Source organism: Cyprinodon variegatus, unplaced genomic scaffold (assembly GCF_000732505.1).
Source record: "Cyprinodon variegatus isolate N-32 unplaced genomic scaffold, C_variegatus-1.0 Scaffold591, whole genome shotgun sequence".
Classification (NCBI taxonomy): domain Eukaryota; kingdom Metazoa; phylum Chordata; class Actinopteri; order Cyprinodontiformes; family Cyprinodontidae; genus Cyprinodon; species Cyprinodon variegatus.
The window spans coordinates 179,371-198,515 of NW_015151044.1; the positions used below are offsets into that span (position 1 = coordinate 179,371).

Here is a 19,145-nt window from a genome sequence, read left to right on the forward strand (position 1 = left end):
TGGATGGATTAATCGATAGCAAATGGAGAGAGTGACACTGTATGAGCCTCACGTCACCTTAAGGCATGTCAGCTGAATGCGATATAAAACAAAACAAAGAATAAATAAAAGGCTGATATTGGCCAAAAAATTAGCGGGAAGCCTAACTGCTGGTCAATCTCTACTACACATACTGTATATAGGCACACAAATTCTGAGAGAAGAAGGTTTTGCAAACAACTACACTCCTGTGTTCACACAGTGTTACTCAGCAAAGAATGAGAGTATGAGAGTACCGTAGTAATGCTAGACAAACAATCCACTTCATGTAGTGAGTTTAAAATGCTTATTCTGATCGTTCTGTCCCTGTGTGAATAAATGTTAAACTTTTTTTAACAGTGACTGATCTATCATAGTCACCTCTGATCCCAAATTAAATATTTAATCAAACCTAACAGTAGAAAGCCTAAAAAAAAAATCACTTTGATGGTGTTATCTTCCTAAATGTCCAAAGGGGAAAATGCAATCAGCTAATCAGCGATATAAGCCGAGTAAGCCCTTAACAGTAACTGAAGAAAAATCAGAAATCCTTTTTTTCTCTCTCTCTAGAAGATAGAATTACACTGCGAGTACCTCTGCTCTATAAATATGAAAGACCTCATGTGAAATAAATAATACGAAGGGAAAGGTCTAAACAAAGTCAGTTGCTGGACAGAAGACTAATTTCTTTAACAGTTCACCGTCACATCTAAAATGTATCTCTCAACTTTTACCATTCCTTTTTTCCCACCAGCAAATCCATTACTAAGGGAATGTGTGGAATTTGTTTTGACCAGTGGCCTCAGCTTTTCCTTCCAGATTTACGGTATAACGCCCACAAAAAAGATAGGCCCTACTGTCTGAAAACGCACAACTTCCTTATCCAACAGCATGTCAGTCTTCATTTCTGTTGAGGCAAGCCATTTCTCCTTTTTAGCATTCCTTATTTTGACAGCAATTCAAGTTAGCTTCTTATGTCTCCAAACAAACCAAACTGTTGCTGGTTGTACCAACAGTGGAAAAACTGATTGAATTTATGGACATTATCGCAGAATTTTTCAAACAATAATAATATTAATAAAGGCCTTTTTGTCTTAGAGCTTAGAAAATAAAGAGAAAGGATGGAAAAAGACAGATAATATAATTGACTTAAAACTACATCCTATAAATAAGACAGGGAGGAAAAGATTTAAAAAGAGAGGAATGTAAACTCTAGAAGCTGTGGTCAGTTGTCTTTTCTGAAGCACTCAGGCTTTGCTGCTCATTCCTCACTTTCTACTCCCATTCTTGCTCCTCAGATTTGCCCTTCTGCCACCACAAGCCAGAGCAGGTTCTTGCCTTGTTTCCTGTGTTTCATGAAAGCAAACCATTGCTGTTAGAAATCCACTTTGCTCTACTCTCTACCGCAAAGCCAAATACCCAAAGGCGAGTGTCAGATAGAGAAAGTCTTTAGTCATTAAAAAAAGAAGAAAAAAAAAAAGACCGTAAATATTTATCGTTTATAGACAGTAGAAAAGAGAACCAGAAAAGGGAAGTGAAAAGGTCCCAAGTTTCAGTTTCTTCTTCATAGTTTAAAAACCTGTAAAAAAAAAAAAAAAAAAACTCTCATAGTCTCTCCCTAAAAAGCCCTGGTTACCTTTTACTGCAAAATGTAGCAATTTCTGCAAACCTAGTGAGCCAAAATCCTTCAGCTTAGCTGAATGTTGTTGCTCCATAAATGTCACACAGAACATACTGATTGTAGGGAATATATCAAGTAATATCTTTTCTATATCCATCACCTATGGCAACAAAGGGACATTTATCAAGATGAATGGAGGCAATAAGAGCACATTATGGAAACACTAAAGAGGCAATGATCATAAAAATGAGTATTCCCCTGCAGACATCAACTGAAAGGCAGACATTTGCTCCTGCTTGACTGAGAAGATATTATACCTTCACTGTTCTCTATTCTTAATTACAAAGAAGCCAAAACAGGGCTACTTACTTTTACAAAATTAGACTAAAGTGACTGTCAGCTGGATGCCAATGGTGTCTCCTCTTTTTAAATTTGTGCATTTCCTTGCATTGCCCAATCAAAACTGACAGGCAGATAGGAGAGCTTGCCATAGTTAAGCATGGTAAGCTCTCCTCTCTGCCTGAAAAAAGTTGTGTCTTATAAATGGCTGAAGATTGCTACTGTGTCATAAGCTAGATTTGCATTGAGTAAAAAAAAAAAAAGGTAAATACATTTGTATATCAGCAAAGGGAATTATCCAAGTGAGGCAACGTTTAGTTAAGGTCATTCTTGAATCTGCATTTTTCCATTTACTGTGTTATAGGTGGGTTCACCCTTCCAGGGTTTTTTTCCAGGATTATTTAATGCCAAACTTAAATTTTATTTTTTTGTCTTTTTGCAAATTGAAATCACTCCTTTTTGTTTCGATCTTTTCTCCACACTGTAGGCGATGTCTATATCTGCCCTCAATGCACAAACTATCAGATTGACCAAGTTGCTCTGATCCACCTACAGCCGTGATAAGGCAGCTATGCTACGGTGCAGCAAGGCAGTATTTTATTGGGTAAAAAAAACACAAAACATACTCTGACCATAATTTGGTTTGGCTTGACACACCGACCATTTGAGAATCTTCTGAACCCAGTCTCTCCATCCATGCTTTTAAAGCTGGATCTATGTCTGGTGGCGGTGCAGTAGCTCATGTGCTCACCTGCACGCAAGCACTCAGGATAAGCTGATGGCAAAGCTTGAAGGGTGTGGGGTTTATGTTTTCACAGCACTTTTCTTAACTATATCTTAGGTAAATGTATTTAAATATACAATTTACGCATCAGTTACACTCATAAAAAGACTTAGACTTACCGGTAGACAGATTTGTCATTTTGTATACACAAGTGTAAAACAAAAAGGAATTTCGTTTAGAACAGCTCTCTAGACAATTTCATTTTTTAAAAGTGCTGTCATGAAAAATAGTAAAGAAAAATATATAAAAACAGTAATGTAACTTTTTTTTATAATGATAAAATATAAAAAAATATAAAAAAATACAATAAAATAACCCATTTTAAAAAACATTCAGCAGTCTAATGGCAGTGGGGAAGAAACTGTTATGGAATCTGCTGGACCTGCATCCAATAGTTCGAAGCCTCTTCCCAGAGGGCAGCAGGGAGAACAGGCCATGATGGGGGTGGGAGGGGCCATTAAATGTCTTTAATGGAGGGAAGAGGAGCCCCGATGATCTTCTCTGCTGTTCTCACCACTCTCCTCACTTTCTTCCAGTCTGAGGCGCTGCAGCCTCCACACCACACAGTGAGACAGCTGGTCATAACGCTCTCTATGGTGCAAAAAGTCTATGTATTGACCTAATTTGTGTTTAATTTTAACAACATTCAGCAAAATCAGCATTTGCTGCAAAATGTGCTGGACAGAGGCATGAGAGAAATTAGTTTAGATTGATTAGTCGAAGGGCTGATACACTCAGAAAAAAATGAAAACAGGGAAAAAAATTGTGCGTAGTGGATTACCACACTAAAACACACTGCTACACAGAAAAAGACGGTCAAACAATAATTCTTCATCACCACTACTAAAACTACATACTACCACTCCACACAACTGAATTACAAATATGAGATTGATTAAAACTATGCATGCATTCATAATACAAGAAAAAGAGGCAAACCTTAGCAAATTCAACAAACAAATGAATTTTTTAAACAATCAAACCTTTCACTAACAATCTGCTGATCGCTCTTTAAGCAGCGGTTGTAGAATCTATTTTACAAAATCCGAAAAGATCTAACCCAAAAACAAATGGCAAAAACAACATAACAACATAAACATAAAAACAACTTTTTTTGTAATCAAAACTGACAAACTATGGAGTTCTATTGCTTTCCTAACTCCCACCTCTTTCAGACTTATTTTTCCATCTTCTCCTCCTAGTGCAATTATGGTGAGCAAAACACAGTGTAAGTCCAACCAACTGTGACCACCATGTTGATTCATGGTTCAAACCGGATCAAACCAAGAATCTGGAGCAGAGTGGGGAAGAGCGAGGAAAAGTTGAAGCAGTCAAACATCAGACTAGATCATCACCCTTCGTCTTTGATTAACAATTATCAACAAGGGAAATCTTATCAAAATGATAACAGTTGGAAAAGAGGACAACACTGCCTACTACTATATCAGAGCAAAACAACAGGCATTAAAAAAAGTTAAATAAAGGCCATTACTAAAGCCTTTATCACTTAAAAGGTCAAAAGAATTTTCCAGAATGTCCCCATTGTGGGACAATAAAGGGACTTTCTATTCTATTCTATTCTAATCTGCCATCTTGTCCATCAGTCTGAACAGCTCAGAAAAGCAGATTGACAACATATGAAACCACATCTACAGAGTTTATCCTCTTATTTTAGATGTTAGGGATGTAAAAAAATTCCCATTACACATCTAATACAGCTTAGATGTACATGTAAACATTACATTAAGTCAGGAGAGAGAAAATAACTTCATTCAACTATAGGCATCTGACTGATGTACAGGAAGAGAGTGGTTTTATCTTGGGTGGATGTCTAATTTGTTGTCTGAACTTTTTGACAGAGATCTTCACCACAAAAACCTCAGAACCAATTAACACATTTGCAGATTCTTTAAATGGAGACATTTTTATAACTGTGACACTTGGTAATGCTTAAGCATAATTCATCTTTCTTTCTGGATTCCCTCATGCACTCATAACTTTCCCCTCTCTAATGGCAAAGCCTGATAGATATAATATAAATTACAGCCACTGCTCACAGGCCAAGGACACAAAGGTTGGCTATTGTTACCAGCTTATGGAAAAACATTTTATCAAATTAACTTTCAGAGAGAGCCCATTCATCAGACTGACTAACAGTGATGCAGTTCATAAATCCCATTGTTCACCAGAACTAAAGTCTCTTTGTTTTATATTACTCTTGCACTTGACGTCCAATTACTTTTCAAACCATTCATTTAGATTCAATTTAAACAAATAACAGCTTACGATTAATTGCTGATTAATGGTTTATCGGATTCAAATTTTTTCCATCTGATTATTTGACCATCATCCACACAAGGGCGCCACTGTTCATTCTTACATGTTATTTGCAAGAGAAGTAATGCCAGAGCAGAGGCATGCTAGACCAGAAACAAATCAGTCCATGATTATTTACACTGTTTTTGGACAAGGATGCAGGATGCACTTTATGCCGTACAGTTTGTAAATAGGAACACTTAATAAACTCCTAAAGTTATCACCTTAATGGTACCCATAGCGAACTGCTGCATGGTGGGGCAGCGTAAAATTTCTGCAGTGCTTAGAAGGTGTGGATGTGATGATAAACGCTTAGAGGGCATCACGGCAAGTTTAATGTACTTTTGAAAGTAATCAGAACCCACTGTTTAGTCTCTCCCAGCACTGAACACTAGATTGCACTAAAAACAGAGAGTGATATCACAATTAGCGTCCACTTCATAAAAAAAAAAAAAAAAAACTAAATGGGAAATGATAGCATGTCTGAGCAACATTGACTTTAAATTATAGTCTTATATCTCTGTACATTGGACACCGTAATTGTTTCACATATTTTTATTAATTTATCATTTATTCAGTAACCTAATAGATTCTTGTTTTGGTTTAACTTATAAATAAGTTTAATAATGTGTTTTATATTTTTTGTTGTTTATTCAGTCACTATTTTATAGAGCTGGCTAAATAAATTGTAAAAACAAAGTAATGTGCTATTTTTTGTTTTAATTCAGCATATTGTAAAAAAAAAAAAAAAAAAAAAAAGTCTTCAGTTCCCTACATCAAGATCCCCTTGATAACAGAGAAAATTCTTGGAATAATTAGTTAATAATAGACTTGCAAACCTAACCTAAATAATTTAAGGGTATTTCACCATTAAATAGGGGTTTAAAGCTATAAAATACTTTTAAAAATTATAATGGATGTCTTATTTACCTATAAAGTAAATGCTTTAACTTTGTCAAACTCCTTAGCCTAAAACTGGATCACTTCAATCAGCATCTAAATTGATATTTGTGGAAGAACAATGAAAGGACAAATGTTACTTAAGCTCCACAGGAAGCAACAGGTCAGCTTCTAGCTAGTGCTGCAGAGCATACCAAGCACAACCGATGATGCAATCGACAGACATTTAGAGGACAACAGCAATATTGAAAGATCTTTAAGAAATGAAGCCTAAGAATATCACAGTATGTTTAGATTGGCATCTTAGTATTGTTTTGGATCGGCATTATCTGATAAAACCTGTAAAAATAAAGCTATTAATTTGTGGAGCTGTCCAACTGCTTGTCTTGTCTGTCAGCACTATTTATTGAAGGGCATGGTAATAGGTCGTTATCCTAACCAACAAAGCCCTATTGTTAGATATGTACATGTCTAAACACACACTTCAACAAACATCCATAGTAGGCAGGGTGGGGGGTGTTCTAAGAGCTTATAAGGAACTGGGCTCACAGGTTCTTACAGCTTGGGTGTGGTGAGTTATTTTTTTATTGTTTTTTTTCTAATATTATGTTGATTCAAGCTTTTATCTTCAAAGTGGAGTTTTGGTAGTTATTTCAAGTACACAAGAATACATTTAACCCATGCATTCTCCTATGATTGACTTACTTCCCCTTAGTCTATGGCATTTTGACAAATCACAGTCTGCAATGTTTAACTATACCACACGGAATTGGCTAAAGTGGCAGAAATACATTACTTCTCATTGCTGCAACTAGAACGAAAAACACTGATGTCAATAGTGCATCAGGTAGAAGTGAGCCCACTGACAGCTGAGGTTTCTGATTATGCAGAAGAAAATCTCCAGAATCAACCTTCATCATCCTAAAGGCTACTGTGTTGATGTGGAGATGGCTAGGGCATTTCAGAAGTAATCAGCACACGATAAGGAGATGATAGATCCATAAATAAGACATTTACAAGCTCACTATGTACGGCACCAGTCATTGTATGTACAAAGGGGAAATGGTTCATTTAGAATGCCTTTTTTTGTTGATTTGTAATGTTTGTCATTTTATAGGTGCATGGTTTGTAGATCTGCAAATGCAGTACTTAAGCTAATATCATGACACAAAGCATTTTATGAAAGTGAGGAGGTATATGAAAGTTTCATTCCTCAGGTCCAAATATTTAGGTTAAAACTTAAACAATTTCCAATTTACAGTGCATTACACAAATTCCTTCAGAACTCAGAGTGGGAAGTAGTGAGTAAATAAGTGTGTTTAACTTTAAAAAAATATTTGAACTTCTCTACGTTAATTTGCTGTAAACTCTTGGAAAATTGTGCATGTTTAAAATCAATACATTCACCACTGAGGGGTTTGTGTACATGTCTGTGTGTGAGTGTGGTTATGGCTGATATGCACCTATTGGTACCAGACTCCTTCCCTTGTTTTTAACACAGGGTTCTTACCCTTGCCTTTAAAAGTGAAGATCAATCTGAATCTTTTTTGCTCCCTAGTGTGTGTAGATTGTTCTGCATTCTCTGACCTCCTGCCTTCCTCTCTGCATACTGTACGAGTACCTTCAATCAAATTAATGACACAGATGTTGCCTCCAATTTAAATCAGTATTTGAATAAAAAAGTTTAGCAGGAGTATGAAAATATAGTAACAGAGGTGCGCAGGTCCTATAAGTGTCATTAAATTAAATTATCTTGGAAATGTAATTGAGAATTTTTTGAAGGAATGTGGCCCACCCCACCCAGCCATTGAGACCCCTGACCAAGAAAACCTGGCATGATGGAAATGTAGGCATTCATGTTTTATAATCTAAAAAAAAATGTGCCTGCCCCAGTATGTGATACCAGATCACATAAGGAGTCATTTTCTGGTCATATCTGTTTTCATCTTGTCATAGGCAGAAACAGATGGCACATTCATAGGACAAAACGCACAGCACAATACCTCAAAATAACAATACGGACAGTGAAGTTAAGCTGTGGGACTGCTTTTCTGCATATGGTACAGGCAAGAATGGCTAGAATAGTTCAGTCAATCATCTGATTTGAATCAAAGTGAAAATCTATGGTAAGAACTACAATAAGGTTTTTCCTTATAGGATTTCCTTATAGGATGCATATTGAAGCCGTAATTACCAACAAATGCCTTTAAATTACTCTGGTTTTTACCCAACACCTTAGGTCTGGACCATGAAGCGGCTTACTGAATTAGCGAAACATGTTTAGGTTTAATCCTGACTTTCTGGTACCATGAAGCTGGATTCATTCTTAGCGAGGCTAGTCACCATGGTAACATACTCTGTACAGCAATCCTGCTCTGGGGCAGGCTAATTTTCAGGATTGATCTGAATCCTAGAAAACGCTCAATCTACCAGCCAATCAGCTGTTCAGGAAACAATGATGTGCCCTTTCATTGAAGACCTAAATTAATTCAGAGGGGAAAAAACTGCATTTGGTTTCTCCTGTATAATGTCACCCCTGGCATTCACTTGTTTCTTGTATAATTATTATATAAAGCTTATGAGGTCCTTTGGATCACAGTGATAATTACTTATACTGTATGAGGGATACACGTTTTTATGGCCGCAGTGGAATATATACACAAAATCATGGAACCATGTTGCAGCCCTCACTGTATCACAGACTGTTTGTGTCAGGTACCTTAATGAATTCATCATCTTCTTTGTGCACCGTATACCAACTACCCTCGCAGGTGAGTTAGTAGGCTACCCGCATTTCTGTGAAATATATAATATATAAACCCGCCCCTTTATACATATGCGTTCACAGGTCCATTGATCAGTTAAAGCTGGTTTGAGTTAGGGAGTTGATAACCAGCTTCATAAGGTTGAGCTCACTTTGTGATACGGGCCTCTTATGTACATTCCATTTCAATAGCACCTTTAGGAAAATGTTTACAATGAAAATTGTTGGTTCAGTGCTCATTTGACCCACTGAACTTCCCTGGAAGAGAGGACAAAAAAATGCAAGTTAACTAAATCTGTTTACATCTTGTTTGCATATCATTAAACAAAAGAAAGCCAGAATTGTCAACAAAGTGACAACTATCGTACAAAAAAATGTAAAGATTAAAAAGGTGAAAAATGAGATGCAGCTGGAGGTAGTGGAAAAGGGGAGATGGTTTGTAGAACAACAGCTGCTGGTTGGTATGAACACTCAACGGTCAGAAAGGTCTTCTGAAAAGAAAGGAATGACAGTTGACCAGCTGTTTCAAAACACTACTGTGGTAAAACAGAAGACTATTGTGAGTAACAATCACTGTATTATAGCAAGATACCTACTAAACTAGATGGATAAATACTACTTAAGTATTTATATTATTTACATAATCTGTTTATATTTTAGACCTATCTGATTATACTTATCTGCCTCCAAATGACATTTTTTTGTGAACTGGTGCCATTCAAAGACTTGGAATTGAATAGACCTTCTATAAGTTGCCACATTTTGTCATTTTTTTGTCTATGTAGTCAGAAACCAGATACCACATTGCCCAAAAATGTACTAGATACAAAATCCTCACTGCTCTCAATCTGGAGATAATAAAGCTGCAGTGTTAAATGATGACCTGTCACTTATCATCTGAGGTTTCAAATTGCCAGCAAAGCTCTGCGACCCAGATCCTGAGGTTGACCTACCAGACGTGCCAGATGCCTGTTTGTGTCCTGATTTAGCCCCTCCCCTCCTGCATAACTCCATTCATTGGGGGTGACCTTTCACCCTTGCCTGTCAGTGCAAAAGCTTTAACCTCTTGCAGTTTGGAGGAGAAAAGAAGGGGGCTGACGTGACATGTGAAAACCGATCATCAAGCTCAGAAAGAATCTTTTTAACTAAAGATTAACACTGACAAGTTCAAACTACTGAAATGTAGGTAAGCAGCCACATGAAACAAAGTGGGTTGGTTTTCTCAGGAGGCGGTGTCAGCAGTTTGAATGTAGGTTAGCTGTCCCAGACTGGAGTGGGGGGTGGGTGGCAGTTTCATTGACTCTGACCTTCAACAACCAGCTGTAATGTCTCCTCTGGGAGCAAAGGATGGGTATTGCACTGGTCATGGGTGGGGAGGGGGCCAAGTTTGAGAGGAGGTAGACCTCGCTGTCTTCTGCCCAAGAAGTCCAGTCGACTTTCACACAAGCTGCATGACTGTAAAGCTGAAAGAACAGCACAGATACAGCCTCTGCTTTGGTGTCCTGTTTATGCCTACTCAGTGTTTTCCATTCATGTTAGCCGACCGTGTATCTGACCAAGGACAGATAAGAGACCAGCTCTTCTCATCAAAATAAAGTCACCCCTCCCTTCCTCATCTTGTCAGGCTTTATATATATATTTTTTCTGTCCTGTTATCATAGCACTGGATCCCATGTTGACGAGTATTGACAACGACAAACATGCTTTGCTTTGGGTTGTAAGTGCAAGAGATACTTAATCAGACGGAGGACTACTGTGGAGGGAATGCAGTTGCCAGAATAGGTGGGAGTTTGAAAAAAGATGTTTTAGTTTTTGTTATTTTAATCGAATATGCAAACATGTGAGTAGGTGACTTGGCTCCATGTCTCTCACCCTGCGAGAGCTTTGCCCAGACTTGTTTATGGGATATTGGCCTACTTTGTAGCATTTGCAAACAACAAGACAAGCTGTGAAGAGTTTTGTAGAAGAAACAAAATGCAGCCCAGAGAACCAATATGAAGCAAACAGAGGGCTGAGCAACTTATTCACTGCAAAAAGTCTGCTTGAGCCCACTTAATCCTGTGACACAAAAATAGCATTTCCTAATCTGCTGGGAAACAAATGAAGATGAATGATTTTGTTGACATTATCTAAAGCAAGCTACAGAGAGAAGAAGCTAATCATACCCACAAAACACAGAGGCACACATAAATGTAATAAGCTTTAACCTCCCATACGTAACTACGCAATAAAGAAATAAGCAACACACATGGAAGTACAACTCTTTCACTTGATGAAGTCCTTCAGGTTAGTTTTTTTTTTTTGTGATTTAAAAAAAAAAACAGAAACTGATAATTTTCCCTTTATCTACAATGAAGTAAAGGCAATTGCTAACATCAACAAATGGCATGGACTTATAACGGTTATTTTAAATGAAAAATCATGGGATGTCTCAATACAACTTTGATTTTTTTGTTGTTAAAATACCAATATAGCAGCTTTAATTACTGAAAATATCAGCAGGAAGCAAAAATGGCTTTATCAAGTAAGATTATTTAAATAGAAAATAAATAGTAAACAACAATAAGTAAGAGAAAAACTAATCTATACCAGTACATAGTGTATAATCAATGGGTCACATTAACTTTAAAAAAAAAAGCAGAGTATTTTTTTATCAGGTAGCTTATACCTGAGATTTTAGAAGCAGATCGACGTATTTTGTTGCGGTATTTGTTTTTCATTGAATATTGGACTGATTTCCAGTATGAATATGGGATCGGGACATGCTAATGACAGGTATTAGGTACAAAGCACTCACATGTGAAGCACCCATCTTTATTTGAAAATGATTTGTATTTTCAAAATAATATGGATTCCCACGATGATTAAGAGTTTTTTTTTTTAAACCTTTAGAAGGATAACTGTCTACATTTACATGGAACCAACTAAATGGGCTAAAGGCCTGATTTAATGTAAAGATGTCAGACTGAAAATTGAAATCCGATTGGGTCCGATCAGAAAGAAATTTATTTTCGATAGAAGGAAGTTTTTTTTCTGATCGCCATTCTGATTGGTTTCCATGTAAACACCCATTCGGATCTTTGGAGTAAAATAATCTACACTGCACATGTGTGCAGAGACACCATGACATTTTTCTCTTTGCTAACCTTTATCCACTGGCTCCTGGTCCTCCTTGGTGGAGGAGGGGGTAATAAATGTGCAGAAATATCCCATCCTGCCCGCTACCCCTGTAGCAAAGGAGCCTTAGCATAAGGTACTGCTGAGCCCACGACCACCAAAAACAAAAGTATGATGCAACAGAGGTGCATAACGGAAAGAAACTACATTTCCAGACAGGACTAGAGAAAACGAAATGTGAGGGACAGAAACAAATAGTGGCTAAGTTTGAGGATGAGCAAACAAGTACAAGTCTGTTTACAAAAAGGGCAATTTCTTCTTTTACTACAACCTGAACGATTAAATCACATCGAATGCTTGGTATATGTATACATAAGGCTGATTTATACTCAGAAACCAGGTTGTCTGCGTGTGTGTCGCAGTGAATGCAAATGTGCCTCCGCCCCTGCCGCAGACACAAATTGTAGGTGACCGCTGATAGTACTGCAGACAGGAGGCCTCTGATTGGTCAAATCTACATCCGCTCTACACTATGTGTATTTCCTGTTTGGTATCTTACAAGCTTGTTATGTTTATATGCCCACCATTGTGGAAAGAGCAAAGTGTGCAAGAACGCTGGGACCCCTTTTCCACCTGGATACCCGTTCTTTTTCGCGCTCATTTCCCTCCGTTGTCACACAAACTTGCCCCCACTTCCTTGGCCGTATCTAGACCCACAGCTAGTTTGTGATTGTCCCTCTTGCATTATGGCGTGGAGTAACATAGCGCAGACCACGCTTTAATATTTGCCATAAATCAAAAATATTTGCGACAAGCGCACTGTGACACACTGCTGCGGGAGCATAACCAGCCCTATACTCATGTCCATTTTATTTAGTGTCCATGTAAACACAGATTTTGAGCTTCTGATCAATTAAGGTTTAGATCTGATAGGGGAAATCTTGTGCATGAGCTCCTAGCTACTATTCCTTCACCTTTTGCGGGGTAAAAAATAAAAACACTGTTGTCAGTAGGACAGGAGTGTTCGGGGTGCTGTACTGAATACAGACAGCCTTTAAGACATCACAACACAATGGAAACGCACATGGGAGATCCTTTTCAAAACCGGGACTACACCCTTCTTAAAAGGAACTACAAAAAACAAAACTTAAACGAATGTAGTAGGAAGTTAAAGCCAAAAACGTATGAAAGTTTATAAATTTCCATGTGCAGAGTACAAAATTCTGTGAGGTGAGCTGCGCCTATAAATCCTATCATGCAAAGGATTGTGGGAAACTATGTTCCTCCTGAGTGGCAGACAGCAAGGTTGGGAGGTCCTTATGCTGAATGAATTCTCCTGTCTTCTCTTCTTCCCTCCTTCCTTACTGCCAGCACTATTCAGACAGCCCTTATCACAGGGACCACTGACAGCTTCCGATGTGGCTTAAGCATCCAGACTCATTTGCCTGATTTGCACTAAGCCACTGTATTGACTGAGGCAGGTTCCTGTCTATGTCATGTGAATTGTTCTGTGCAGAGAGCGTAGCTTTGCTAAACACATGTATTACCTGACACCACTAAAGAGAGAGCAAACATGTGCCTTTCAACTTCAGAGGCAAAATACTTCAGACGCCAAAGCAAACAATAAATAATGAAAAAAATGTATTACATTACCTAAAATGTAATATCTACAGGGTGTTTTATGTTAGTTTTCTATCTCTCTGGTCTTTGCGCCAGTGATTAACATGGAGCAGGTGGATAATGATGCAATAACTGAACTATATAAATTGCTTGGTCTTTAAGTGATCAGTTTCTTTATCTATTTGATTATATTATAATTGGAATTGCTACCAGCATAACACTGCTTATTCAAAGATTTACTGGCTGATTACTAAATTCACATTTAACTTAAGAGTAATTGTATGTTATTTAAAGCAGTTTTTAAAAAGTAGGACTCAGTTTATGTTTAATTATTATTGTCAATGATAAATATATTGTCCTGCATTCTCAATACTCAGATTTAAATATTTCCTGTATGCTTTTACATTTTTTTTTACAAAAACATGGTGGTCTGCTGGCAGGCTTCCCTATCAACACCTACTTCCAGGTTTAGCGAGTTTCCTCAAGGCCAGATAAAACATGTTTGGTGCTAACTTATTAGCAAGTTGTATTAAAATAGACAAATGCTAGCAATAGCATAGCTTATAAGTAAAGCTATCTCCAATTAAAACACCGCTAAGCGAAGCACAACACAAGCTTGTTGCAGACTGTAACTGTCTTTAGTCGGGTATAAAAATAGAAACAAAAGGCCATCGTGCTAAAGCCAAATTATCCGACTCTACTAAGAAAAACAGATGCTGGAGATTCTGAGAGATCTCTGGCAAATAAGTTTGGAGAAAAACAAAAAAATTAGAACATTTAATATAAAATTAAATAAAACTTATTAAATTATTGAACTTCAAAGCTCCTGACTTTTCCAGCATTTATGGGGAAAGCATTCTATCGGCGCACTGGATTCAGTAAGAGAAAATTGTTTATTCTTCAGTTACTAAGGTTAATAGCACGGGTAAATTACAATTCTAGGTGGATACTAGACTTAACAAAAGTATGCATTGTTCAGCTGGCATGAAGGGCTGCCATGTTGTTTAGTGGGAGATAAATGTGTTTATCAGGTTTTTGCATTGTTTTCAGTAAGTTAAGGAAACCTATCACAAAAACACAAGTAATCTTTTTAAAACAAACTTAGCCGAACAGAATCGGAGAGGAAGCATCCTTCAGATATGATTAGAATAAAAAAAAAAAAAAAAGTCTCTTATCACTGAATACAAATCAAACATACAAAAAGAGTCTGTGTTATAATACATATTCTAGGGAAACAAAGAGGCTTAAGTATTATGATCACACTGTTATATAATGTTATGCAATCTCCGTTACTGTCAGCATAGTGACAGGGCTGAATTTGTTAATACAGAATCAGTGTGTTGAGATTGTTTTGACTAAAGGAAAGAAAAACAAAAAAAACATTACATCTGGTCAGCACCTGAATTCTATAAGAAGTATGTTTTATTTAAAAGTAAAGTCAGTCTTGCAGGCTCCCATGAGACCTTCATTCACAGCATAGCATACATGATCAGTGACATGTGAAATTCAGATTTTGTTAAGGAAGTAAAGGAGTGTGGTCTTAAAAACCCTTGAACCAAACATGCTCCATGATTATTTTTTTTCAGTTTAGCTGTAATAGTTTTTCTTTGTTTTGTTTTTACATATCATTACAGCTCACAAACGAGAAGATATTTTTTTTTCCAAAGCTTTAACTGTACAGCCTCAGGGGATTTTAATAATCAGTAAGCATTTTCTGACAAACAAGTCGTGACTTGAGACAAAAAGCAACCAACAGCGGAGTGAAAATAAAGGTCAGTTTTAAGGTTAAGCCGGCATCCACTCCCAGCCCCCTTCATGTTACATAATAACTCATCGCTGAATTAGGTTTATTGTAGGATTCTAGATATGTTTGCTCTTCAGACAACTCTGAATGTGCATGTTGTTTACACAGAAAAGACCATGAATACAACCGTATGGAAAAATTATGGAAAGGGAAACAAAGGGAAAGGTGAACTAACCAAAATAAAGACAAACACTAAGTAAACAAATCCAAGTAGAAACAATAAAGCCCATCTTCCTGTCTAACGCAAAGAGAGGCAGTAACACATAAAATGGACTATAGAGGAAAACATAAAGGAGTCAATACGATGACTACTCACTGATAGAAACATTCCAAAAAGCAGTTAACTGACTTATCAGTGGCCTGCCTCCTTCTTTCTCCTTCGGTCAAGTGATTGAGCAATTTTGGCCTGCTGACTGCAAACTCTGGCTCTCACAAGGCATACTATTTCGAAACTGGTGGACTAAACATGTGCTCAGTTAACCAGTACTCCCCCGCACCATTTCAGACCAAAACCACTGGATAGTTATGGCTAGATGGTGTATTTCACTTCTCTTAGGACCTCATGAACACAAGTCAGAGCTGAATGCAAACACTGCTAGATCCAACTGCATTTATAACACCAAATTCACAGCCAATTTACCCGCAGGCATGAGAGCTCTACACACAATATAATACATTTTTCTGTCTTAAAGTTAAATCCTGCACTTCAGAAAACTCACCCAAAAATAAATGAGTTAATGACTGTTGCTGACTTTAGTTTTCATACCTGTTTCTTGGGACTGGGATGTGGGAGGAGGAGAGGGGTTGTGTCTCTGCCTGTGGGACATTCTGCCCCTGTGCTGGCCTGAAGCTGTTGGCCAGCTCTGCCTGTTTTCCTGGGTTTCTGATGTCCAAACTTATGGAGCTGCCTGGTAACTGTCGGCCCGTGCCAAGACAGAGTGTTGGAGTGGCCCTCTTCAGGATCCCGGTTGAAATTATGTCTTTTTGGTCTCTGAGGCCTGTCTGGAAAATGAAGCAAAAACACATTTAACCCCTTTAAACACTGAAAATCAAAGTAAAATATACATATATATACTGGCAGCTGATATTTGAAATTAATCTAGACAGTAATTTGGCAATTAGTTTTAACCGTTTCTCATTTAACTATAGCATTAGTACAGTTCAGGATTTTGAATAGGTTATCACATTAGCTGATTTTATAATGACCATCAAGTTGAGGACACTGTAACTGAAACATTTTCACAGGCTTAATGTAAACATGCTAATATCAAGAGAAACAAAAAATCCAATATGTTTTTCACACAACGGTGAGGTGTTTTTTCTAGATCGTATCCAATAGGTGTATTTCATAAAACTCATAAAAAAATCACGACTCATGTGATTGACATCCGGATGTCATTAGTGGTAAAAAAAACAAAAACAAAAAAAAAAACAGGATGATTAGCTGTTTTTATAACCAAACTTATTTCCTGGGGAATTTTATTGCATTTCTTACAACACTGAAAATGCAAAGTTGTGCTTTTCTTGTGTGTGTGTGTAATAAAGTTTTATACACATTTGTAATAAGAACGCAGTTAATAATGTCCCACATGTAGAAACAGAGGATAGGTCTCTTGGGGTCTTCTTTTAGTATTAATGAGTAGGTAACAAAGCTTAAACTGATGGCTAGTCCTGGTTACTCAAATATCAAAACGTCAAACATTTTAAAACATCTTAAATTTTAAAATATTCAAAATAATAATTAATTAATGATTAAAAATAATTCTAAAAAAAAACAAATTTATGAAAATTCTGACCATTATCATTGGACAGCTATACATTGTAAAAACTATTAAAATGGAGAATCATGACAGTAATTGGAGTGAGGAGGCAGTACGACATCTGTGATCTTCCTGTATGTAATAAAACCTGAGAAGGAAACATATAATGCCCAATAGGCCAGTCATAACAAGGCTAAACACCAACAGAGAAGTAAGGCATAAAAGGGGTTCATTTTATCTGTTAACCTAAACTTCGATAGTCAATGGGATTGATATACTGATTGATGTGAAAGGTAAACAATCAGGCCTTATTTCTTGCTAAAGGGCTTAACTTTTACATAATCAATTACTCACACTAAAAAATGCTTTACGTGCTCTAGGCTTTCAAAATGCTTTACTCAAAACATGGTCTTCTGTTTAACTTCGCTCTGCCTTCGTTTCTGGTGTATACAATAGCTGGTTTAAGTGTTTAATTTTTTCTGACTTTTAATCTCACTTTGAAAGTCCTTAACAAAAGTCCTTTAACACATAGCAATAATCACTTTCTGTCAAGATAAACATGATAAACCAACGATATCATGTTAAACACAATTAAGGGAGGAGCAATGGCATTTACCCATGAGAAAAGTTGTTAATAAAGCCTACAATGATGTTGTAATAGATTTTTATTACTATTTATTATGGTAAAAATCTGCAATGTCGCCAGTAAGGCAACAATTTCTCTCCCTGGAGTAGACAAATATTAGATCACACTCACAGTAAGTTTTTAGAAAAGTAAATAAATCCTGAAAACAGAGGAATACAAATAATTAACTGCTAAGCTGATGTTTAGAAAAAAAAGCTAGCTGATATTAACCACCGACACTTAAAGGTTCTACACCAATATTTGTCCCCGTTTGCTCTGCTATTACATTGAACACTGTATAAATCTGTCTCATGTGTCTCATTCTACTCTAGCTTTGCAGAGTTGAATCCACTTATGGATTGTTTATTTTTTGTTTTTTTACAGTTGTGCATTAGCATTGACATTTTTACATTCCCATGTTCTCATGAAGATCTTGCAATGATTGGATATTTACAGATGGAATGCAATGTTACAGAGAACCTTATCACAAAGCTAGAAACTGTCTCCAGTTTAATATCTGCTACAAAGAAACCTTTGTTTCCCACCAATATAAACATAGACATTTTAAGTTTTATTAAAATGTTAAAAACAGACAAAAAGTGGGTCTGCCTAACTAACTGTTGGTATTTCTCCTCTCTAAAACTGAAGTTTAAAACAAACTTACTGCACCTCACATAATTTCGTCTACTGATTTTTTAAAAGAACTCCTTTTATAAAGTCCAAACAATTCTGTGAACGCCAAAAAAAAACATGTTAATATAAACCTAAGTTTTGCTCAATACCCCTCCTTCTCTCCTCCTGCAGCCATAAAAAATCCACCCCACCCCAAACAGCACCAACTTGTCCTTTTTTTCCCGTTTTTATTCTAATAAATCATTAACAACTGATAGGAAACTTACAAATCAAGAAAGGGCCCACGTTTGTTTTAGCACAGAAAACCAAAGCTTTGCATATATCCCCCTCAAATGGTCAGGCTATAACCAACAATCATATTGATTTAAGCCAGTTTTCTTCAATACCCCCCTTCCCCCCTAGTCCTGCATGTGTAGTTCTTCCCTACCCCCTCCCTACAGTAACAATATACCTAGAGAGGGCAGGCTCCAACTAAGAACCACTGACATAAACACAGCAAGGCAATGCTCTCACTTCAATGAAAATCTGACTAGTGAATTACATTAATGATATATATATATATTTATAAATATATTTTTTTTTGTATGTTACTGCTAGAAAAACATCCCCCCCGTTACTTGATTTGCAGGATGCAAGTAATACCTGGAAAATAAAAATAATACGCATAAATCAAAGCAAAAAAAAAAAAAGTCAAAAATCATATTTCTATTAAACTGCTGTTATGGTTATGTGAAGGAGCCGGGGCCTATGGAGCCAGGAAGCTAGCACTCTAGCTCCACCCTAAAGACATGGGGGAGGGGGTAAAGCTTCTAGCTAGGAGTCCCTGCCCCTCTATGCTGTAAAC

General features: G+C 36.9%; 1 protein-coding gene across 2 annotated transcripts in view; it reads right to left on the bottom strand.

Moving 5' to 3' along the window:
* slc2a4rg (SLC2A4 regulator) overlaps positions 1 to 19,145 on the bottom strand; it is a 43,154-nt gene that overhangs the window by 23,255 nt on the left and 754 nt on the right. For both annotated transcript variants that reach the window (XM_015392443.1, XM_015392444.1), the window contains exon 2: positions 16,050 to 16,285. In XM_015392443.1, coding sequence (XP_015247929.1) covers positions 16,050 to 16,285 — 236 coding nt within the window. The remainder of the gene's footprint in view (positions 1 to 16,049; positions 16,286 to 19,145) is intronic.